The sequence below is a fragment of the Elgaria multicarinata genome, chromosome 4, assembly GCF_023053635.1.
Source record: "Elgaria multicarinata webbii isolate HBS135686 ecotype San Diego chromosome 4, rElgMul1.1.pri, whole genome shotgun sequence".
Taxonomy (NCBI): domain Eukaryota; kingdom Metazoa; phylum Chordata; class Lepidosauria; order Squamata; family Anguidae; genus Elgaria; species Elgaria multicarinata.
In genome coordinates, this window is record NC_086174.1 from 7,373,267 (window position 1) to 7,391,295 (window position 18,029).

The window sequence follows — 18,029 nt, forward strand, 5'->3', positions numbered from 1 at the left end:
CCCAAAACGATGACCCTTTTTTTGTGCGTGGTTCAGTAAAGCCCACAATTTTTCTTGAGTCGGGCGAATTAAGTGGCGGCAGCTGTTCACTTTAGTGGATGGATTGAACCAAGGATCGTTTGAAAAGGCCTTGAATGCTAAGTTTAGACAGAGCTATAGCTCAGCTGGTAGAGCATCTGCTTTGTGTGCAGAAGGTCCCAGGTTCAAACCCTGGCAACCTCCAGGTAGGGCTGGGAAATCTCCTGCCTGAAACCCCGGAGAGCCGTTGCTGCCGGTCAGTGTCGACAATACTGGGCTAGGTGGACCAATGCAGTATAAGTTGTCTTATGTTCCTAGAGTTCTGTCTGCAATATTGCAAGGGATTTTGTGGTGCTGGTGATGAAGCGCAGGGCAGTGAGTGGCTGGGTTGCCCTATTTTCACAGGTCTGGCGAGGGCCTGGGGTCGGAGGTGGCTATCAATGGCTACTAGTCCTGATGGCTAGGTGCCATCTCCAGTATCCAAGGCAGTAAGCCCATATGCACCAGTTGCTTAGAAACATGGGTGGGTGTTGTTGTACCATGTCCTGTTTGTTGGTCCCTGTTCGACAGCTGGTTGACCACTGTGTGAACAGAGTGCTAGATTCAGAGGTTCAACAGATGAGCGTTTTATTGCACACTCACTACTGCCCACTTAGAGACGTGCGCGTGTCCTTTAGATGACGCCGTCAGCCTCTCTTGTGCCTCCCATTTAATCCGACTTGGTTTTTTAAAAAACAGAATGTGTCGCCATCTCCTGCTGTGTGCAGGAAAAGCGGCGCAATAAAAATGGCCCCTGAATGGGCCACGTGGTCTTTGTTTACTTCCTCTTTCCTTTCCAGGAAAAAAAGGAAGTAATGATGGACAAAAGCGGGGGTGGAGAAGTGACAGGAGGGGACGCAATCCCCCCACTCTGTGTCTGATGATGCTCTAGATGGACCCTTGGTCTGATCCAGCATGGCACTTCTTATATTCATGTGACTTCAAACCCATCCCTATAGATGGCAGTTCCTGTACGCTAATTTTGTATTACTCCTGGAGCGTGCTAATGAGGGGGTACATGTTTTCATAGAATAGCAGAGTTGGAAGGGTCCTACAAGGCCATCGAGTCCAACCCCCTGCTCAATGCAGGAATCCACCCTAAAGCATCCCTGACAGAGGGTTGTCCAGCTGCCTCTTGAAGGCCTCTAGTGTGGGAGAGGCCACAACCTCCCTAGGTCATTGGTTCCATTGTCATACTGCTCTAACAGTCAGGAAATTTTTCCTGATGTCCAGCTGGAATCTGGCTTCCTTTAACTTGAGCCCGTTATTCCGTGTCCTGCACTCTAGGAGGATCGAGAAGAGATCCTGGCCCACCTCTGTGCGACAACCTTTTAAGCATTTGAAGAGTGCTCTCATGTCTCCCCTCAATCTTATCTTCTCCAGGCTAAACATGCCCAGTTCTTTGTGTGTGTGTTTTTGTGTATTCCACACCAATATCTTTTAACTGGGGATTTGTGAGACTGGGAAGCCTGTTCCAGAAGCTGACCTCCTGGCCCCAAAGAAGAGCTTAATCTTCTCTGCATGACAAATAAAGGGTTTTCTTTAAGCTTAGTTGCGTCAAACAGGGAAATGCAAGCAGAAATAGTTGCACTATCCTGCAGCCAAATTCTTAAGGCTGGGTTGGTCCCTGAAGCTTTTGCATGGCTAGACTATCGAACAGGAGACTGTCTGCTATGGTTACTGCAAAGGAGGACCTTTGCCCTGACATGATGTGTCTTCTTTAAGCCTTTAAAACAGGACATCGTTTTGTAAACCACCCCGAGAGTTTTGCCTATGGGGGCCATACTAAAACGTAATAAATGAATGGAACATCTTAACAGATAAGGCACAACTAAAATTGTACAGGGGTGGCGTGTGGTCTGCGTTGCTTTGTAATTGTAAGAAGACAGCAGCGGATCGCAGAGATTCGAATTTTGTAGTAGGCAATGGGGTCCCCCGATCTTTTGGGGCTGGTGAATGCGTTTCGTAGTATTTTGAGGAATTGTCATGTGTCCGGGGAGGGGCATTCATAAAATGGCTACCAAGGTGAGTGAGCCAATCACAAGACACTCATGTCACAGGCTGTTGGGGCCTAGAGGCATTCTGGGAAAATAAAGATGGCACTTATCTGAAAGGGAGGCAGTTCATTTTGCAACTTGGCCCAAAATAAAAACAAAAGGTCTACGAAATTTAAAACTCGGGAGGAGCAGGGGGCCTTTGTGGGTAAAGAAGGGAAGCATCTGCATGTGTACTGGTGCTCACAACACCATGTTGGCGACCCCAGAAGAGGTCACAGAAGACCGCCAAGCCCCAGTGCAGTTCGGCCAAGAGTGAAATGGTACAGCGTAAGCAATGCGTCTTAATTGGCCACTCCTTAAAAACGGGGAGGGTGCTGAACCCCCAACCCATGGACTGAACCCCGCTCTTAGGGCTCCCCAGATGGTGACACTTAGTTCCCCAACCACTGACCCTTGGGTGGTTTCTGGCTTTTGTGCAAGATCCCCTCCCCCCAATTCTAAAAGGTTTGGGTTTTTTAAAAAATAAAATAGGTTGTAATACCTGCCCTAAATCATAATTACTGCCAGTCAACGCTTTGAGATGAACTATAATGAAAACTTTGCCCCTTTTGCCTTTGCCCCTGTGCACCACTGGAAGGCAAAAGCTGCTCCAAAATGGATTTCATCCTTGGAGGTGGAAGGGATTCGGCAACTCTGCCTTAACAGGTTTAGTTAGGACTCTGCAATTTAGGGCTCTAGACTCAGGCCAGATCTACACCAATAATAATAATAATATTCCACTATGAAAGCGGTATATAAAAGGCAGGAGCCACACCAAGCAGGATATAGTGGTATGAAAGCGGTATATGGCATGTGTCAATGGGCCCCAACCATTAGTACACTTCAATACCTCTATAAAGCAGTAGTGTGGCTCCTGCCTTTTATATACCACTTTCGTAGTGCAATATCCTGCTTGGTGTAGATGAGCCCTCAGAGACTGGAAAGCAAGGGACAGCCAACACTCGCTCGGGGGCTGCCTTCATTCTCTCCCCCCCCCCCCCAGCGCGCGTCATGAGGTTGTTTGTGGCACATGACATCATGGCCAGCGCACTCCCGCCTGGAAAAGCCGCAGTACCGGAGAGACTTTTTACGCCGTTCTTTTTCGTTAAAGCAGCTCCCAGGCTCTTGCTTTGCAATGTGCCTCTGCGTTAAATCCTGGACATGCGGGTGACCCGGCTGCCCCTTCCCTCATCCTTCCACTCCTTGCCCTAGCGTTCCTGTTGAGAGACATCTCTGCGCTTCCTTAATGCTGCCTTAACTCAGCTTTCTGATGTGGTGTTCGCTCCGGTGCTGCGTCGCTTCAGAGTTGCAAACAGGGAGCTGTGTTAATTTGCGTCTCTGGGTGCTGCGACGTTTCAATCCTCTACGTAGCACTAGGGCTGATGAGAGACTTTTTGGAGTGCGGGATTATGTGTGCCAATGGGGTACTTTCAGACAGAGCCAGTATTGTGGGTAAGTTATTACCCATTAATGGTAGCAAGCCTTTCTCCTGGATGACGGTGCTTCTCTACCCACACCCTCAGATGGAAGTATTCTTTTTCTGGCAGTGAAAAAAAATGAGTTTTAGGTTCAGCTGGCTCTGCCCTGGAACACTGATAGAGCAGAAGTGATTTCAGCATACTGTGGAGAATAACAAGAACACACGCTCGTCCTGTGCTCTTGAAGGTGGGGAGGTGGGTGGGCTCAGTCAGGGCAGGCACAAGTCCCTTCACTGCATTAGCACCATAGATCTGGTTTTGCTTACATAGATCTGGGCTGCAGCTACATTACTCCTTTAAAGCGCTTTTAAAAAAGCTTTATAAGAGTTTTGAAAACAGTATATGGAGTGTGTCCTGGGCCCCAACAGTTGTCAAAACTGTTATAAACTCCTTTAAAGCATTAGTGTAGATCCTGCCCTGGTTTTTGAGCTTGACTATTGCATCCAGTTCTGGGCGTCACTTCAAGAAGGATGCAGACAAGCTGGAGCGTGTTCAGAGGAGGACAACCAGGATGATCAGGGGTCTGGAAACAAAGCCCTATGAAGAGAGACTGACAGAACTGGGCATGTTTAGCCTGGAGAAGAGAAGATGGAGGGGAGACATGAGAGCACTCTTCAAATACTTGAAAGGCTGTCACACAGAGGAGGGCCAAGATCTCTTCTCGATCCTCCCAGAGTGCAGGACACAGACTAATGAGCTCAAGTTAAAGGAAGCCAGATTCCGGCTGGACATCAGGAAAAACTTCCTGACCGTTAGAGCAGTACGACAATGGAACCAATGACCTAGGGAGGTCGTGGCCTCTCTCACACTAGAGGCATTTGCAGCTGGACAACCATGTGTCAGGGATGCTTTCAGGTGGATTCCTGCAGTGATCAAGGGGGTTGGACTCGATGGCCTTATAGGCCCCTTTCAAGTCTACTGGTCTATGATTCTATGATTGTGACTGCTCCATTTGTACAGAGCTTTTAAGTGTGCCTAGTGTTGCAAACGGTTCTGAAATTAGCAGCCCTTTAACATCGAGTCACACAATTAGCCCCGTCCATTTGCCACCCGGCGAGAGCCGTCAGAGGTGGAGACATGCCCTGAGAATGTAACACAACTCACCACTGTACCTAAAACTTCAGGAGTGACAGCACGTTGCCACTTGCAGAAGTTGCAGGGCAAGGATGATACATGTGGGTGTCAGGAAGGAAAGTGGGCATTTCTGGCCATCAGCGGGGAAGAAATAAAAGCCCTTACTGTAGACAAGTGATAAGAGGCCTTTATTATTGGAGCAAGTGAGGGGGGGGAAGACACTAAGTCACATCAATAAAAACTCATGATTTCTACCTGCAGCCAAACGTAGAAGACCTTTTGCATTGAACAAGTACTATTTATTTGAAGCCAGAAGATACTGAAAGAATGAGTGTATGGATGGATTTAGTCAGAGCAGACCTGCGGAAATCAATAGGACTGAAGTTGGTCATGACTAAATCCCACTGATTTCAATGGTTCAACTCAAGGGATGACCAACGGCTGGATCCATACCCCACTCATTTTGTCACATTCCCTACCCGTTCGAACTGCATCTTCAGTCTTTTTTTCTTTCGCTGTTGCTAATTTGCAATAGTAAAAAAAGAAAAGAAAAAGATTTAAAACACGGCAGCCGTCAGCTGTTCACGTGCAAGTCCAGCTAGTGCAGAATTCCAAACAGGGTATGGCGAAAAATAAAACGCAGTAGTGAACACTAAAGACGTGGTTTTTAAAAATAATAATAATAAAAGAACGGGTATCTTCCATTTCTGCTTTACCCTTTTCAAAGTAAAATTAGAATAGAAATCTCCAACACTAACCGATTGAGGGACCTGCGATCCAGAAAAGCCAAGTCTAAGTAAGAATGGAGGTTTAGTGTTGAGGCCAGCAGCCACGGAACGACTTCTCCGCCCGCTGCATTGTTAAGAGTTTGGGGTTCAATCTGAAATAAGGCCTTTTCTTGGCTGCCCGGTCAGGCACAGGCGGAGACGGCAAAAGAGCCAGAAAAAGGCAAGAACCAGGGATGCCCTTGCCTCTCTAGGCACACCACTCCTGCATCCCCTTCGGATGCCGTTCCTTGAAATGACACACGTGAGACAGTTACGTTCACACGACTAACCCCCAACTGCATTGGAAGCATGGCAGAAGGGTGCTTTAGCTCTTGGCACGACGCTATGGCTCCTCGGGGCACCCTAAAGACACCCCTGACAACTCGGCTCTGTGGTAGTTATGCTTCGAGAGACACCTTCGGAGGTTTGGGGCCATCAAAACTGATCGCAGGGCAGCGTCGCTTAGGTGGCGAAGCTGGGAAGGTTCACGGCCTTCTGCTCACGGCAAGGCTCTTTCTTTGCTCCAGAGCTGCCCAATTTATAGTACCGTCGCTTCCGTTTCAGTGGCCTCGCCTGCCATTTTGTCTGGCGCTTCACGCTGGAGACGACAGCCCTGTACAATCCCACCCACCCCCAAAAAGACTTTTTAAAAGGCTTTAATAATAAAAAAAGAAGACGCTGAAGTCTAAAATGCCTTAGGCGCACGGGACGTTTGCAACCACAGCTTCTATCTCCACAGGTATTGATTATTTGCAGAAGGGGCTGGATCCTTGCGAACAGCAACGAGGTTACAGGCGCATCCAGTACTCGCTCAGTTTGGGGATTCCAGCGACGACCTCCGATTCGATGCCGCAGTGGTCCTCGCCGCGGAGGATTTTGAAGAAGCCTGGGAGAAATTGAGAGACTGGTCTTGGCGAAGTTGCCCCACTGCTTGCATTGGCTGCCTGTACATTTCCGAGCCGGTGCTGGTTTTAACCTATAAAGCCTTACAAGGCTCGGGACCACAACACCTGGCGAAACGCCTTTCCCGATAGGAACCTACCCGTACACTACATTCAGCATCTAAGGTCCTCCTCTGGGTGCCTACCCCAAGGGAAGCTCGGAGGACGGCAACAAGGGAGAGGGCCTTTTCAGTGGTGGCCCCCAACTATGGAACGATCTACCCAACAAGGCCTGCCTGGCACCAACACTGTTATCTTTTTGGCACCAGGTCAAGACTTTTCTCTTCTCCCAGGCATATGCTGAGTTTTTTATCTGACCCCAGAATAGTTGCTTTAAATAGATATTGTCTGTTTTTATCCTTTTTAAATTGTGTATATCGGTTTTTAATGTTCAACGTCTTTGTAAACTGCCCAGAGAACTTCGACTATGGGGTGGTATATAGATGACGATGATGATAATAATAATAATAGCTCTGTCAGAGCAATAGCTTGAGCATAACTGAGCGTTCCCTTTAGGCAAAAGGTGAATTTTGACATTAGAGACAGGTTGGGATTAAGGCCAGGCCTGCCTGTTTATGCTGGATCCCGCAGAAGCACAGAACGTGGCACCCAAACTTCAGTTTGATTTTTTTTCCTTTCCAGTTTCTAGTCCCTCCTGGTTTATGAAGAACTGTTTTAAATCTACTGTAGTCAATGCCTGTTACAATTCCCGGTCAGCAAGGCAGTTAAAGGAAGATTCCCAGTGGCTAGGGGGAAGCTTCCTCCCCGAACAGGAAGGACGCAAAGGATTTTTTGCACATTTTAACAGAGTTGTGCGACGTACACCAGTGCCCATATGTCGGGGGTGGGTGGGGTTGGTTGGTGCAGGATTCGCAATGCTTACCGTTATCGCCCCAGTCGGTGTTCCAAGAATTGGCCACCAGCCAGTAGGGGGTGCCGCTCTCGACACCCCAGCCAAGGATTCGGATCGCGTGCCCGCCAAGTGCTTCGCCAGAGACGTGCTGATAGACACCTGCAGGGTGGGGGAACGGAGAAAAGAGAATCACTACGCCCTTCAACTGCAAGCAGAAGGGTTCCCTTACTGAGGTCCCCAAACAGTGAATGGGTTCAGACAACACGATAAACAATGGTTATTTGGTCAAAATAGCCAACGCTGCGTAGAGTTGGGTGCTTGAAGCACTGTTGGGTTGTCGTGTTGTTTGGAGGGCACCGTTGGTTATTTTTCTGAGCCACAGAGTTGCAAGGCAAGAGTGGTTAAAGCGGTGGCTGCCGCTCTAGTCCAGCCTTCAGGAGAGATTTTCAGCAGCAATGGCTGATGGGATACTAGCGGGAGGACTGTAGGAGGGAGAGAGGGCGGGGGAATGAGTGAGTCAACACAGCGTGGACTAATAGTCAACTCAATCCTGATCCTATTTCATGGGTTCTCAACAAGGGGGGAATTTTAGGGTTCCTAGGGGGGGAATTGGGACCACTATTCAGCAAAGTATGATGTCCTGTAGATTATGTCTTCCAACACATGTTATTAAAAACCGTCCCAGAAAAGTGTCATGTCGTCTGCAAAAGCCAGGCCTTTGCTCTCTTTTCCCTCCCTCCCTCGCAATCCTAGAAGTTTCAAGCTTCCCATTTAAAGGGGCAATGCAAAGCATGGGAGTTGAGAATGTAAAAGGGGTCATGCTTTGCGTTGCCCCTTTAAATGGGACTGATATAGAAAAAAATAAAAGTTTTTCAATGTTATATGCATATTATTTGGAATGCACCTTTTGAGTTAGACTATCTTGGGGAAGGGGGAATTATATTCTGATCAACGGTGAAAGGGGGGAATGGAGCAAAAAAGGTTGAGAATCGCTGCTAATCCATACCATGGTTATTATCATGTTGTGTGGGGAGTATCCCCTAGATAAATGTCGAGTTGATTATTACCTGACCATTGACTATTGTGTTGTCTGAACGCAGCCAGTATGTTCAGATGAGACACTAGAGGCCCGTTCAAACGTAATGGCAGCAAATAGTGGATTAATCAACCCACAATTTGCCATGGTGGTCGCCGCTGCCATTTTGAATATGCAAACTCACACAGTTAACCTACAGTTAGTTGTTAGGTTAACTGTGGGTTGTTTAACCTCCAGTGTTCGGGTTTGAACCTCAAGTAGCAACCCCAAAAACGGCCCCAGCAAATGCACAGCAAGCGCTGCAGCAAACCATGGGTGAATTAATTCACCCACAATTTGCCATTGGTTAGGCGGGTACAGGATACGCCTGCTATTTTACGCTCAAGCTGCACCCTGATGTTAAAGGGAGATTAAAGAATTCATGACTTGGACAAGTCTTAATGCTTTTCAACTCGAAAAGCCTTTCGATCAAAAGTTATCTGCCTTTAAATATGTGTGCCTTGGCACACGCAATCTCTTGGAAGCACTGTGGAGTTTCTCCCTGCCCCCCACCCCATCTGCACAGGACAATTTTCCTCCTCCCTCCCAACGCCTTTTCCTTTTGTGTCATGTTTTTTAGATTGCAAACCCGAGAGCAGGGACAGTCTTATTAGTCATCTTTTTAAGCTGCTGTAGAAGACTTTTTAAAACAACAACAACTGAAGAGCAGGGGGGAAATGCTGGAAATGAATAAAGCAAAGTAAGCCAGAATTGTGGCATTTCGTGAACAAGCCAGCATGCTGATCTAATGCTGCTCAATCCCTCCCACTTGACTCTACCTGCAAGTAGGAGGAGCAAAACAAACCACAGAGCTTCCATCCATAGCTTCACTGTGATGGGCAGACCAGGAACTCTGGCTTGTCTCACTCCAGACAAGCCATGGTTTGTTCATGGCTTATTACGATGTTATTAGCTTGGAAAAAAAGGAGGCGAAGGGGAGACATGACAGAGGTGTACAAAATCATGCATGGTGTGGAGAATGTGGACAGGGAGACATTTTTCTCCCTCTCTCCAAAATACTAGAACCTGGGGTCATCGCATGAAGCTTGGTGGGAGATCCAGGACAAATAAAAGGAAGCACTTCTTCACAAAGCACAAAGTTAAAATATGGAACTCACTACCACAAGATGCAGCGATGGTCACCAATTTGTATGGCTTTAAAAGGGGGTGGATAAAAGGGGGTTAGAAGAGAAGGCTGTCAGTGGCTACTAGTCCTGATGGCTATGTTGTGCAGACTTCTACTGTTACTTTCTACTGTTAGTTTTTCCCTACCCAGTGCCTGCTTACCCTACCCTGTACCTGTTTGCATTCTCTTCCCCTCCTTATTGTTTTACTATGATTTTATTAGATTGTAAGCCTATGCGGCAGGGTCTTGCTATTTACTGTTTTACTCTGTACAGCACCATGTACATTGATGGTGCTATATAAATAAATAATAATAATAATAATAATAATGTGCAACCTCCAGTAGCAGAGGCAGTAAGCCTATGTTACACCAGTTGCTGGGGAACATGGGTGGGAAGGTGCTGTTTCACTGTGTCCTGCTTGTGGGTTTCCCATGGGCAGCTGGTTGGCCACTGTGTGAATAGAGTGCTGGACTAGATGGACCCTTGGTCTGATCCAGCATCAGGGCTCTTATGTCCTTATGTCCCTAGACAATCCAGAGTTTCTGGTTCACATGTGAGAAGAAACACGGAAGGAAATGGGAGTGAGCAAGCAGCAAGCGTCAGCATGCTCTCTTAAGAGCCCCTATCTAGACAGGGATAACCTGGCTTCAGTTGTCCATGCTGCCTTTGAAGACGGTTTGGAAGCTGCAGCTCGTGCAAAATGCAGCGGCTAGATTGATTTTGGGAACCAGAAGGTTTGACCATATAACACCTGCTCTGGTCCACTTGCACTGGCTGCCTGTATGTTTCCGAGCCCAATTCAAGGTGCTGGCTTTGACCTATAAAGCCTTACACAGCTTGGGACCACAATACCTGATGGAACGCCTCTCCCGACATGAATCTACCCGGTCACTACGTTCAACATCTAAGGTCCTCCTCCACTCTGGGCGGTTTTTGTAAACCACCCAGAGAGCCCTGGCTATGGGAGCGGTATATAAGTGTAATAAATAAATAAATAAATAAATAAATAAATAAATAAATAAATAAATAAATAAATAAATAAGAATCCGGGCTTGTCGTGCTGTGTGAAGGCGGCCACGGTCATAGAAAACAGAGCTTCTAAGTGAGCAACCAAGCATCTAGATCTGAAATTAGGAAGGTTAGCACCGACCACAAATTCAGAAGTATGGTTGCAGGGTGTGGTCTGGGGAGGTGTAATGCAGCTAGACTGATGAAACTAAGCAGTTCTGGATGTGAGATCATAGAATCATAGAATAGCAGAGTTGGAAGGGGCCTACAAGGCCATCGATTCCAACCCCCTGCTCAATGTAGGAATCCACCCTAAAGCATCTCTGACAGATGGTTATCCAGCTGCCTCTGGAAGGCCTCTAGTGTGGGAGAGGCCACAACCTCACCAGGCAACTGATTCCATTGTCGTACTGCTCTAACAGTCAGGAAGTTTTTCCTGCTGTCCAGCTGGAATCTGGCTTCCTTTAACTTGAGCCCGTTATTCCGTGCCCTGCACTCTGGGAGGATCGAGAAGAGACCCTGGCCCTCCTCTGTGTGACAACCTTTCAAGTCTTTGAAGAGTGCTCTCATGTCTCCCCTCAAACTTCTCTTCTCCAGGCTAAACATGCCCAGTTCTTTCAGTCTCTCTTCATAGGGCTTTGTTTCCAGACCCCTGATCATCCTGGTTGCCCTCCTCTGAACACGCTCCAGCTTGTCTGCGTCCTTCTTGAATTGTGGAGCCCAGAACTGGACGCAATACTCAAGATGAGGCCTAACAGGGGCCGAATAGAGAGGAACCAGTACCTCACGTGATTTGGAAGCTATACTTCTACTAATGCAGCCCAAAATAGCATTTACCTTTCTTGCATCACCTTCAGCTCCATGACGGTGAAGCCAAGCCTCTGAGTTTCTGGCGTTTTGTAAGTTTTGCTTGGAAAATTGGTCTCCAGTCTTATTTTTGAGCAATAACCTATCAGCAGTGGAGGTTGGTGACTCCGATGTCTGTGAGGCAGTGAGTCCGTTCTGGGTTTTAAAGGAAATACGTGCACCTCGGAGAGCTACTTCAGCTCTCTGACTTGTTCCGACTGAAACCCAGGAGCGGATTCACCTCCCCTTTGGCATTGGAGCCACCAGCGTCCACTGCTCTAAGCATATGATATTAAGTATCCAATGAATCCAAATTTAATACTTTTATGCTTACCCCCCGCACTCTGTCCCAATCCCTCCTGATCCAACAGAATCCATTAACTGTGAAATGTTGTAAATATTCAGGAAAAACACGACTGGGGTGCTGAGCGCTCAACCACAAAGACTCACACGTGAAATATAAGACAGACGCAATACATTACAAATGTGGGTGATATATACAGTATTCTTACATATACAGTTTGTAAACAAGTATACAAAACACTTTCTCCTTGCTGATACACTGCTTAAAACCCCTCCAAAAAAATCCAACAGTGCAGAAGCCTCCACTATATAGAAAATTTAAATAAACCCCAATAACAATAATTGTGTCCAATGTGTCAGCAATAAAGTCTCAAGAACATGTTACCAAACAGCATATGGGAAAAATATTTTTGTAGTAAAAGTACAGAATTATATCCCCCCTACACATTCACTAATCAGGGCGTCTAAATAAACATTCACAATTCTAGGCGTCTAAATAATTCTAGGTGTCTAAATAAGCGTCTAAATAATTCTAGGCTTCTAAATAAAACAGGTGTCCGGTACAATTCCCGTTTCGAGGAGTCTTCATCAGTTGGACGCTTGGAGCCCTCCAACATTGTCTTGTAGTTTTCATGTTTAGATCAGCTAGCTGAGAGCATTATGTGGCTGACCTAACCTGAAAACTACAAGACAACGTTGGAGGGCCAAGCATCCAGCTGATGAAGACTCCTCGGATATTAGGGCTGTGCTCCGCTTCTCCTCGGACCGGAGAAGCAGAAGCAGATTGGGGTGCTTCGCCTTCCCTTAAGGTGGAGGCGAAGAGGATCGGGGGAGCAGCAGAGCGTCGCGGAGCGGATCGAGGTGAAGGCGGATCCTTCGCCTCAATCCGGCGCTCTGCAAAAAAGGTAAGGGGGGCTTACTTGGCCCTGCCGCCGCCGCCCGTGCGGCAACAGCGGCAGAGCCAGGTAAGGGGGCAAGGGGCTCTTACCTGCATCCATCCGCGGCTCCGTGGCTGCTTCAACTGAGCCAGAGGACTCAAACAGGAAGACCAGCCTGGTCTTCCTGTTTGAGTCCTCGGGCTCAGTTGAAGCAGCTGCGGGGCCGCGGACGGACGCATGTAAGGGGGATGAAGGAGGGGGTGGTTACCTGGGTAAGGGGGCAAGGGGGAGGGGGGTCTTACCTGCGTCCATTGCGGGCTTCACTAGAGCCTGTGGCTCAACCCGGAAGTGTAGGCCGCAAGCGGGGCCTACAGTTCCTGGTTGAACCGCAGGCTCTAGTGAAGCTGGCGGCGGGCCGGGATGGAAGCAGGTAAGGGGGAGGAAGGAGGGGGGCTTTACCTGGCGCCGCCCCCCTCTGCAGAGCTCCGATTCGGAGACAGAGCTCTGCAGCGGCCCCTAGGCAGATTAAAGTGGGGCGGAGCGGGGGGTCCGTGCACAGCCCTATTGGATATATTACACCCACATTTGTAATATATTGCGTCTATCTTATATTTCACGTGTGAGTCTTTGTGGTTGAGTGCTCAGCACCCCAATTGTAAATATTAACTGGGCATGTTTAGCCTGGAGAAGAGAAGATTGAGGGGAGACGTGAGAGCACTCTTCAAATACTTAAAAGATTGTCACACAGAGGAGGGCCAGGATCTCTTCTCGATCCTCCCAGAGTGCAGGACACAGAATAACGGGCTCAAGTTAAAGGAAGCCAGATTCCAGCCAGACATCAGGAAAAACTTCCTGACTGTTAGAGCAGTGAAATCAGTTGCCTGGTGAGGTTGTGGGCTCTCCCACACTAGAGGCCTTCAAGAGGCAGCTGGACAACCCTCTGTCAGGGATGCTTTAGGGTGGATTCCTGCATGGAGCAGGGGGTTGGACTCGATGGCCTTGTAGGCCCCTTCCAACTCTGCTATTCTATGATTCTATGTCATTAAAAGCCAATTTGAATTTGCTGCATTCATCCGTAACCCCCAGATTGGCTGTCCTTTCTGCAACACCCAAGTGAATTAGGGACGTGTCCTAAATGCTTGGAAATTCTCACGTTATTCAAATTAGCCATGTTGAAACGGCCGTCAAGATACCCCCAAAATAGGCTTACCTGATTTGTACATGAGGAAGTCAGAGTAAACTGTAAAAGCTCCCTCGACTGGCCCGTTCTTGTAGATTTCAGCCATTATCTCCTTCTCAGTGCTTTTGACATGGTAGGAGGTAGCGCCTAGACAGAAGGAAAAGAGAGACTGCAAGGTCAGAACGCACGCAAACCATTTCATCCAAGACCTGCAGAGTTTCCACCTTTCCGTTGCCCCTCCATCCCGCTCAGGGTAGTAACTGGGAAGAAATGACAGCAGCTGTTGTTCCCTTAAATTGCATGATCAACCCTCGCTCATCACAGGGACTAGAAGCACACTACCCTGTCGAGTGCCTTCTACCAACTCCGGTTGGTGGCCCAGCTACACCCCGATCTGGACAGGGACAACTTGGCTTCAGTTGTCTATGCACTGGTAACCTCCAAGTTAGATTACTACAATGCACTCTATGTGGGGCTGCCCTTTGAAGACGGTTCGGAAGCTGCAGCTTGTGCAGAATGAAGCAGCCAGATTGATAACCGGAACCAGAAGGTTCGAGCATAGAAGACCGACTCTGACCCACTTGCATTGGCTGCCTAGATAGTTCCAAGCTCAATTCAAGGTGCTGGTTTTAACCTTTAAAGCCTTAGAAGGCTTGGGACCACCATACCTAACAGAACGCCTCTCCCGACATGAACCTACCCGTACACTGCGCTCAACACCTAAGGTCCTTCTCCGGGTGCCTACTCCGAGGGAAGCTCGGAGCACGACAACAAGGGAGAGGGCCTTTTCAGTGGTGCCCCCCCCCAATTATGGAACGATCTCCCCAATGAGGCTTGCGTGGCTCCAACACTGTTATCGTTTCGGCACCAGGTTAAGACTTTCCTTTTCTCTTAGGCATTCAACAGCATATGCTGTATTTTAACTGACTCCAATAGCTTTGGCCTGGCTGAGTGTTTAAAATTAGTTTTAAATGTATAAACATAAAAACATAAAGAACAGTTAACATTTTGTATATTGATTTTTAATGTTGTCTTTTTAATCCAATCTTTATAATCTTTATAAACCGCCCAGAGAGCTTCAGCTATGGGGCGGTATATAAATGTAATAAAATAAATGAATACATGAGGTTTCTGTTCGCCTGGACATTTTAATCTGTTAGGAGTTGATCAAAAGGGCCTCGTGTGGCGCAGAGCGGTAAAGCAGCCGAAACTCTCCCCACGGCCTGAGTTCAATCCCAGCGGAAGCTGGTTTCAAGCAGCCGGCTCGGGTTGACTCAGCCTTCCATCCTTCTGAGGTTGGTAAAATGAGTACCCAGCTAGCTGGGGGAAAGGTAATAACGGCCGGGGAAGGCAACGGCAAACCACCCCGCTATAAGGCCTGCCAAGAAAACGTCAGCGAAAGCTGGTGTCCCTCCAAGAGTCAGTAATGACTCAGTGCTTGCACGAGAGATTCCTTTCCTTTCAGGTGTTGATCATATGGAGCATTTTGTTTTGAGCTGGCTGGCTGAAGGGGTTTCATTCTAATTTCTCCCAGTTTTACGGGCAATGTTTTTATTGTGGTTAACAATACTGATGTGTCACTCGATGCTTGCACACTGCCCTGGAAGCTGCTTGCGTGGGTGAAGGGCAGTCGAGAAGTTAAAAAATAAAAATGATGGAACTGGCTTGCCATACCGGATCATGCCCCAAACTAACAGGCGCACCCTAGTAGGGCGGGGGAACTTACTAACCTCCAGATGTTTTGGCCTATGAATCCCATCAATTCTAGCCAGCATAGAATCATAGAATAGCAGAGTTGGAAGGGGCCTACAAGGCCATCGAGTCCAACCCCCTGCTCAATGCAGGAATCCACCCTAAAGAATCCCTGACAGAGGGTTGTCCAGCTGCCTCTCGAAGGCCTCTAGTGTGGGAGAGCCCACAACCTCCCCAGGTAACTGATTCCATTGCCATACTGCTCTAACAGTCAGCAAGTTTTTCCTGATGACCAGCTGAAATCTGGCTTCCTTTAACTTGAGCCCGTTATTCCGTGTCCTGCACTCTGAGAGGATCAAGAAGAGATCCCGGCCCTCCTCTGTGTGACAACCTTTTAAGTCTTTAAAGAGTGCTATCATGTCTCCCCTCCATCTTCTCGTCTCCAGGCTAAACATGCCCAGTTCTTTCAGTCTCTCTTCATAGGGCTTTGTTTCCAGAAACCTGATCATCCTGGTTGCCCTCCTCTGAACACGCTCCAGTGAACGCTCCTCTGAACATAGCTCATGGTGAGGGGTGCTAGGAGGTTTAGGCCAGAACATCTGGAAGTCCGCTGTCCAAAACATATTCCCAGTTTAAGGCGCAAACCTATGCATGCTTAGATACAAAAACAGTCCTACAACTCCCAGCATTACTGTTGTAGGACTGTTTTTCTATCTAAGCATGCATAGGGTTATACCCTTAAGGACTTCATAGGTTTAATTAAACATCATTAAGTGCACATTTTTTAAAATAAATAAAACTAGTCCACATTAGCAAGTTCAATTTGTTTCCTTTGGCTATCTTAAGTTCGTCAGAGTTCCTGGGTCTTCACAGAGTCTAGGGATGGGTGAACTCACCTGCATCCGATCCGCCTGCCCTCGCTCTGAAAATTGCACATTTCCCCCCATTTTTCCAACAGGGAAAAAAAAACGCAATTTCTGGAGCCTCCCTAATGGAGGCTCCAGATGAGGGCGGACGACTCCTGAGTGCTTGTCAGGCCTTGTGGACACTTGGAGCGCGGGTCCACGAACACGTCACAGACGCCTGACTGGATCCGGGGGACTCCCGGATCCATCAGACTCCCAGATTCGCCCGCCCGCCCATAACTTCCCTATTTCAGACTGTGCCCAAGTCTGGTTCTAAAATAGCATGCAAATCTTAAAAGATTAAACCATTTCACCCATTCCAAACTCGCAAGCCCTGCACTCCGCCGACCGTGCCGCTTTATTACCGTAGTGTTTGTCATCCTGGTACGATGGAGAGTAACCCGCTTCACATTTCGTCACACACTTAGGGGTCTCCCCACCTTCGCCGGAGCACGGGGGGCGGGTTCCATTGGTGTGGTGCTCACAGGGTGGGATTGAATATGGCCGGCAGCCTGTTAGACAGAAACCAGAACATGGGAGTCAAATGCCACCCATTCGAACTCTAGAAAGACCTCACTCCTTCCTCTTTCAGGTTGCCCTGACCAGTTCTTTTCCTTGCTTCTACGACTTCCATCAACGCTGTTGCTGATAACTTTGTATTTACACAACGGAGGGCGCTTCGGTGCCACCACGGAGAAGGCTCTTGCCTTCAGGTTCTCTGCATCTCTTCGCCCATAAGGCACAGACAGACCCAGTCAACTCCTACAGGAACGGCTGCTGGAGATTTGTGCTGTGGAGGTTTTACAGCCAGGGTAGGCAGCTCACCTACTGTTCCCATCAGCCCCAGCTAGCACAACCAATGGTGAGGTATCACGGGAGTTGTGGCCGTGTAGAGGCTTTGGCCTACAAGTTGCCCAAACCCACGTTTTAAAGACTCACAATGGCCTAAGGCAGGAGTCAACAGCACGGCACCTGTGGTTGCCATGGCACCCATGAAGCTCTACCCATAATGCTTCCTTCAAAAAAAAATTAGTTTTAAGAAAAATCCTGGAAATGATAGGGTTGTCTTCTTTCTCTCCCTTTCTGGACTCAATTTTTATTTCCTCCTGGTCTTGTTTCTTCACCCTCCCTCCTTCCTCCTCTTCAGCTCAGTTTTGACTAGCCAGCCCCGCCCCCCGACTAGCCACATCCTCCACAGGAGCCATTTTGTGGCAGCGCCCACAGGTCCAAAAAGGTTGCGGATCCCCGGGTGAAAGCAGCTAGCGTGCTACTTGCCCCAGTAAGTAGCAAAAAACTTGATCAAGATGATAACAAGGCGCTGTGGAGGACATTCTTCCCCAATGACCAGCAGGCACATTTTTGCGTGGACGACGACTCACCCACATGGGAATCATAAAGACCACCAGACACCAGGCCCTTTTCGGTCCAGTAACTCCAGGCTCCGCCGGGATAGCCACCATCACACCTGTAAGGAAGCAACGATTAAGCACAGCTACCATGAAGCTCCTTAGGGAAAACAAAGGCAGGATTTAAAAAATTAACAGCAGACCTGCAGAAAACTGGGATAGCGTCTCTTTAACAGACTGGAGGGCCACATGGGTGGATGACTTTGGAGTGACCAGTGCCTATATTTCATAGAATCATAGAATAGCAAAGTTGGAAGGGGCCTACGGAATCCAGCCTAAAGCATCCCTGACAGATGCTTGTCCAGCTGCCTCTTGAAGGCCTCTAGTGTGGGAGAGCCCACAACCTCCCTAGGGAACTGATTCCATTGTCGCACTGCTCTAACAGTCAGGAAGGTTTTCCTGA

The 18,029-nt window shown here is 48.2% G+C and overlaps 1 protein-coding gene and 1 non-coding gene across 3 annotated transcripts in view; one reads left to right on the plus strand and one right to left on the minus strand.

The window, feature by feature from the left end:
- Positions 1–149: 149 nt before the first annotated feature.
- TRNAT-UGU (transfer RNA threonine (anticodon UGU)) lies at positions 150–223 on the plus strand. The gene has a single exon. It is a non-coding gene; the product is annotated as a tRNA-Thr (tRNA).
- Positions 224–4,810: 4,587 nt separating this feature from the next.
- CTSB (cathepsin B) overlaps positions 4,811–18,029 on the minus strand; it is a 31,152-nt gene continuing 17,933 nt past the window's right edge. For both annotated transcript variants that reach the window (XM_063123717.1, XM_063123716.1), the window contains 5 exons: positions 17,600–17,685; positions 16,586–16,732; positions 13,654–13,770; positions 7,237–7,365; positions 4,811–6,298 (listed from right to left, as the gene is read on the minus strand). In XM_063123717.1, the coding sequence (XP_062979787.1) occupies positions 6,201–6,298; positions 7,237–7,365; positions 13,654–13,770; positions 16,586–16,732; positions 17,600–17,685 (577 nt within the window). In that variant the 3' untranslated portion in view covers positions 4,811–6,200. The remainder of the gene's footprint in view (positions 6,299–7,236; positions 7,366–13,653; positions 13,771–16,585; positions 16,733–17,599; positions 17,686–18,029) is intronic.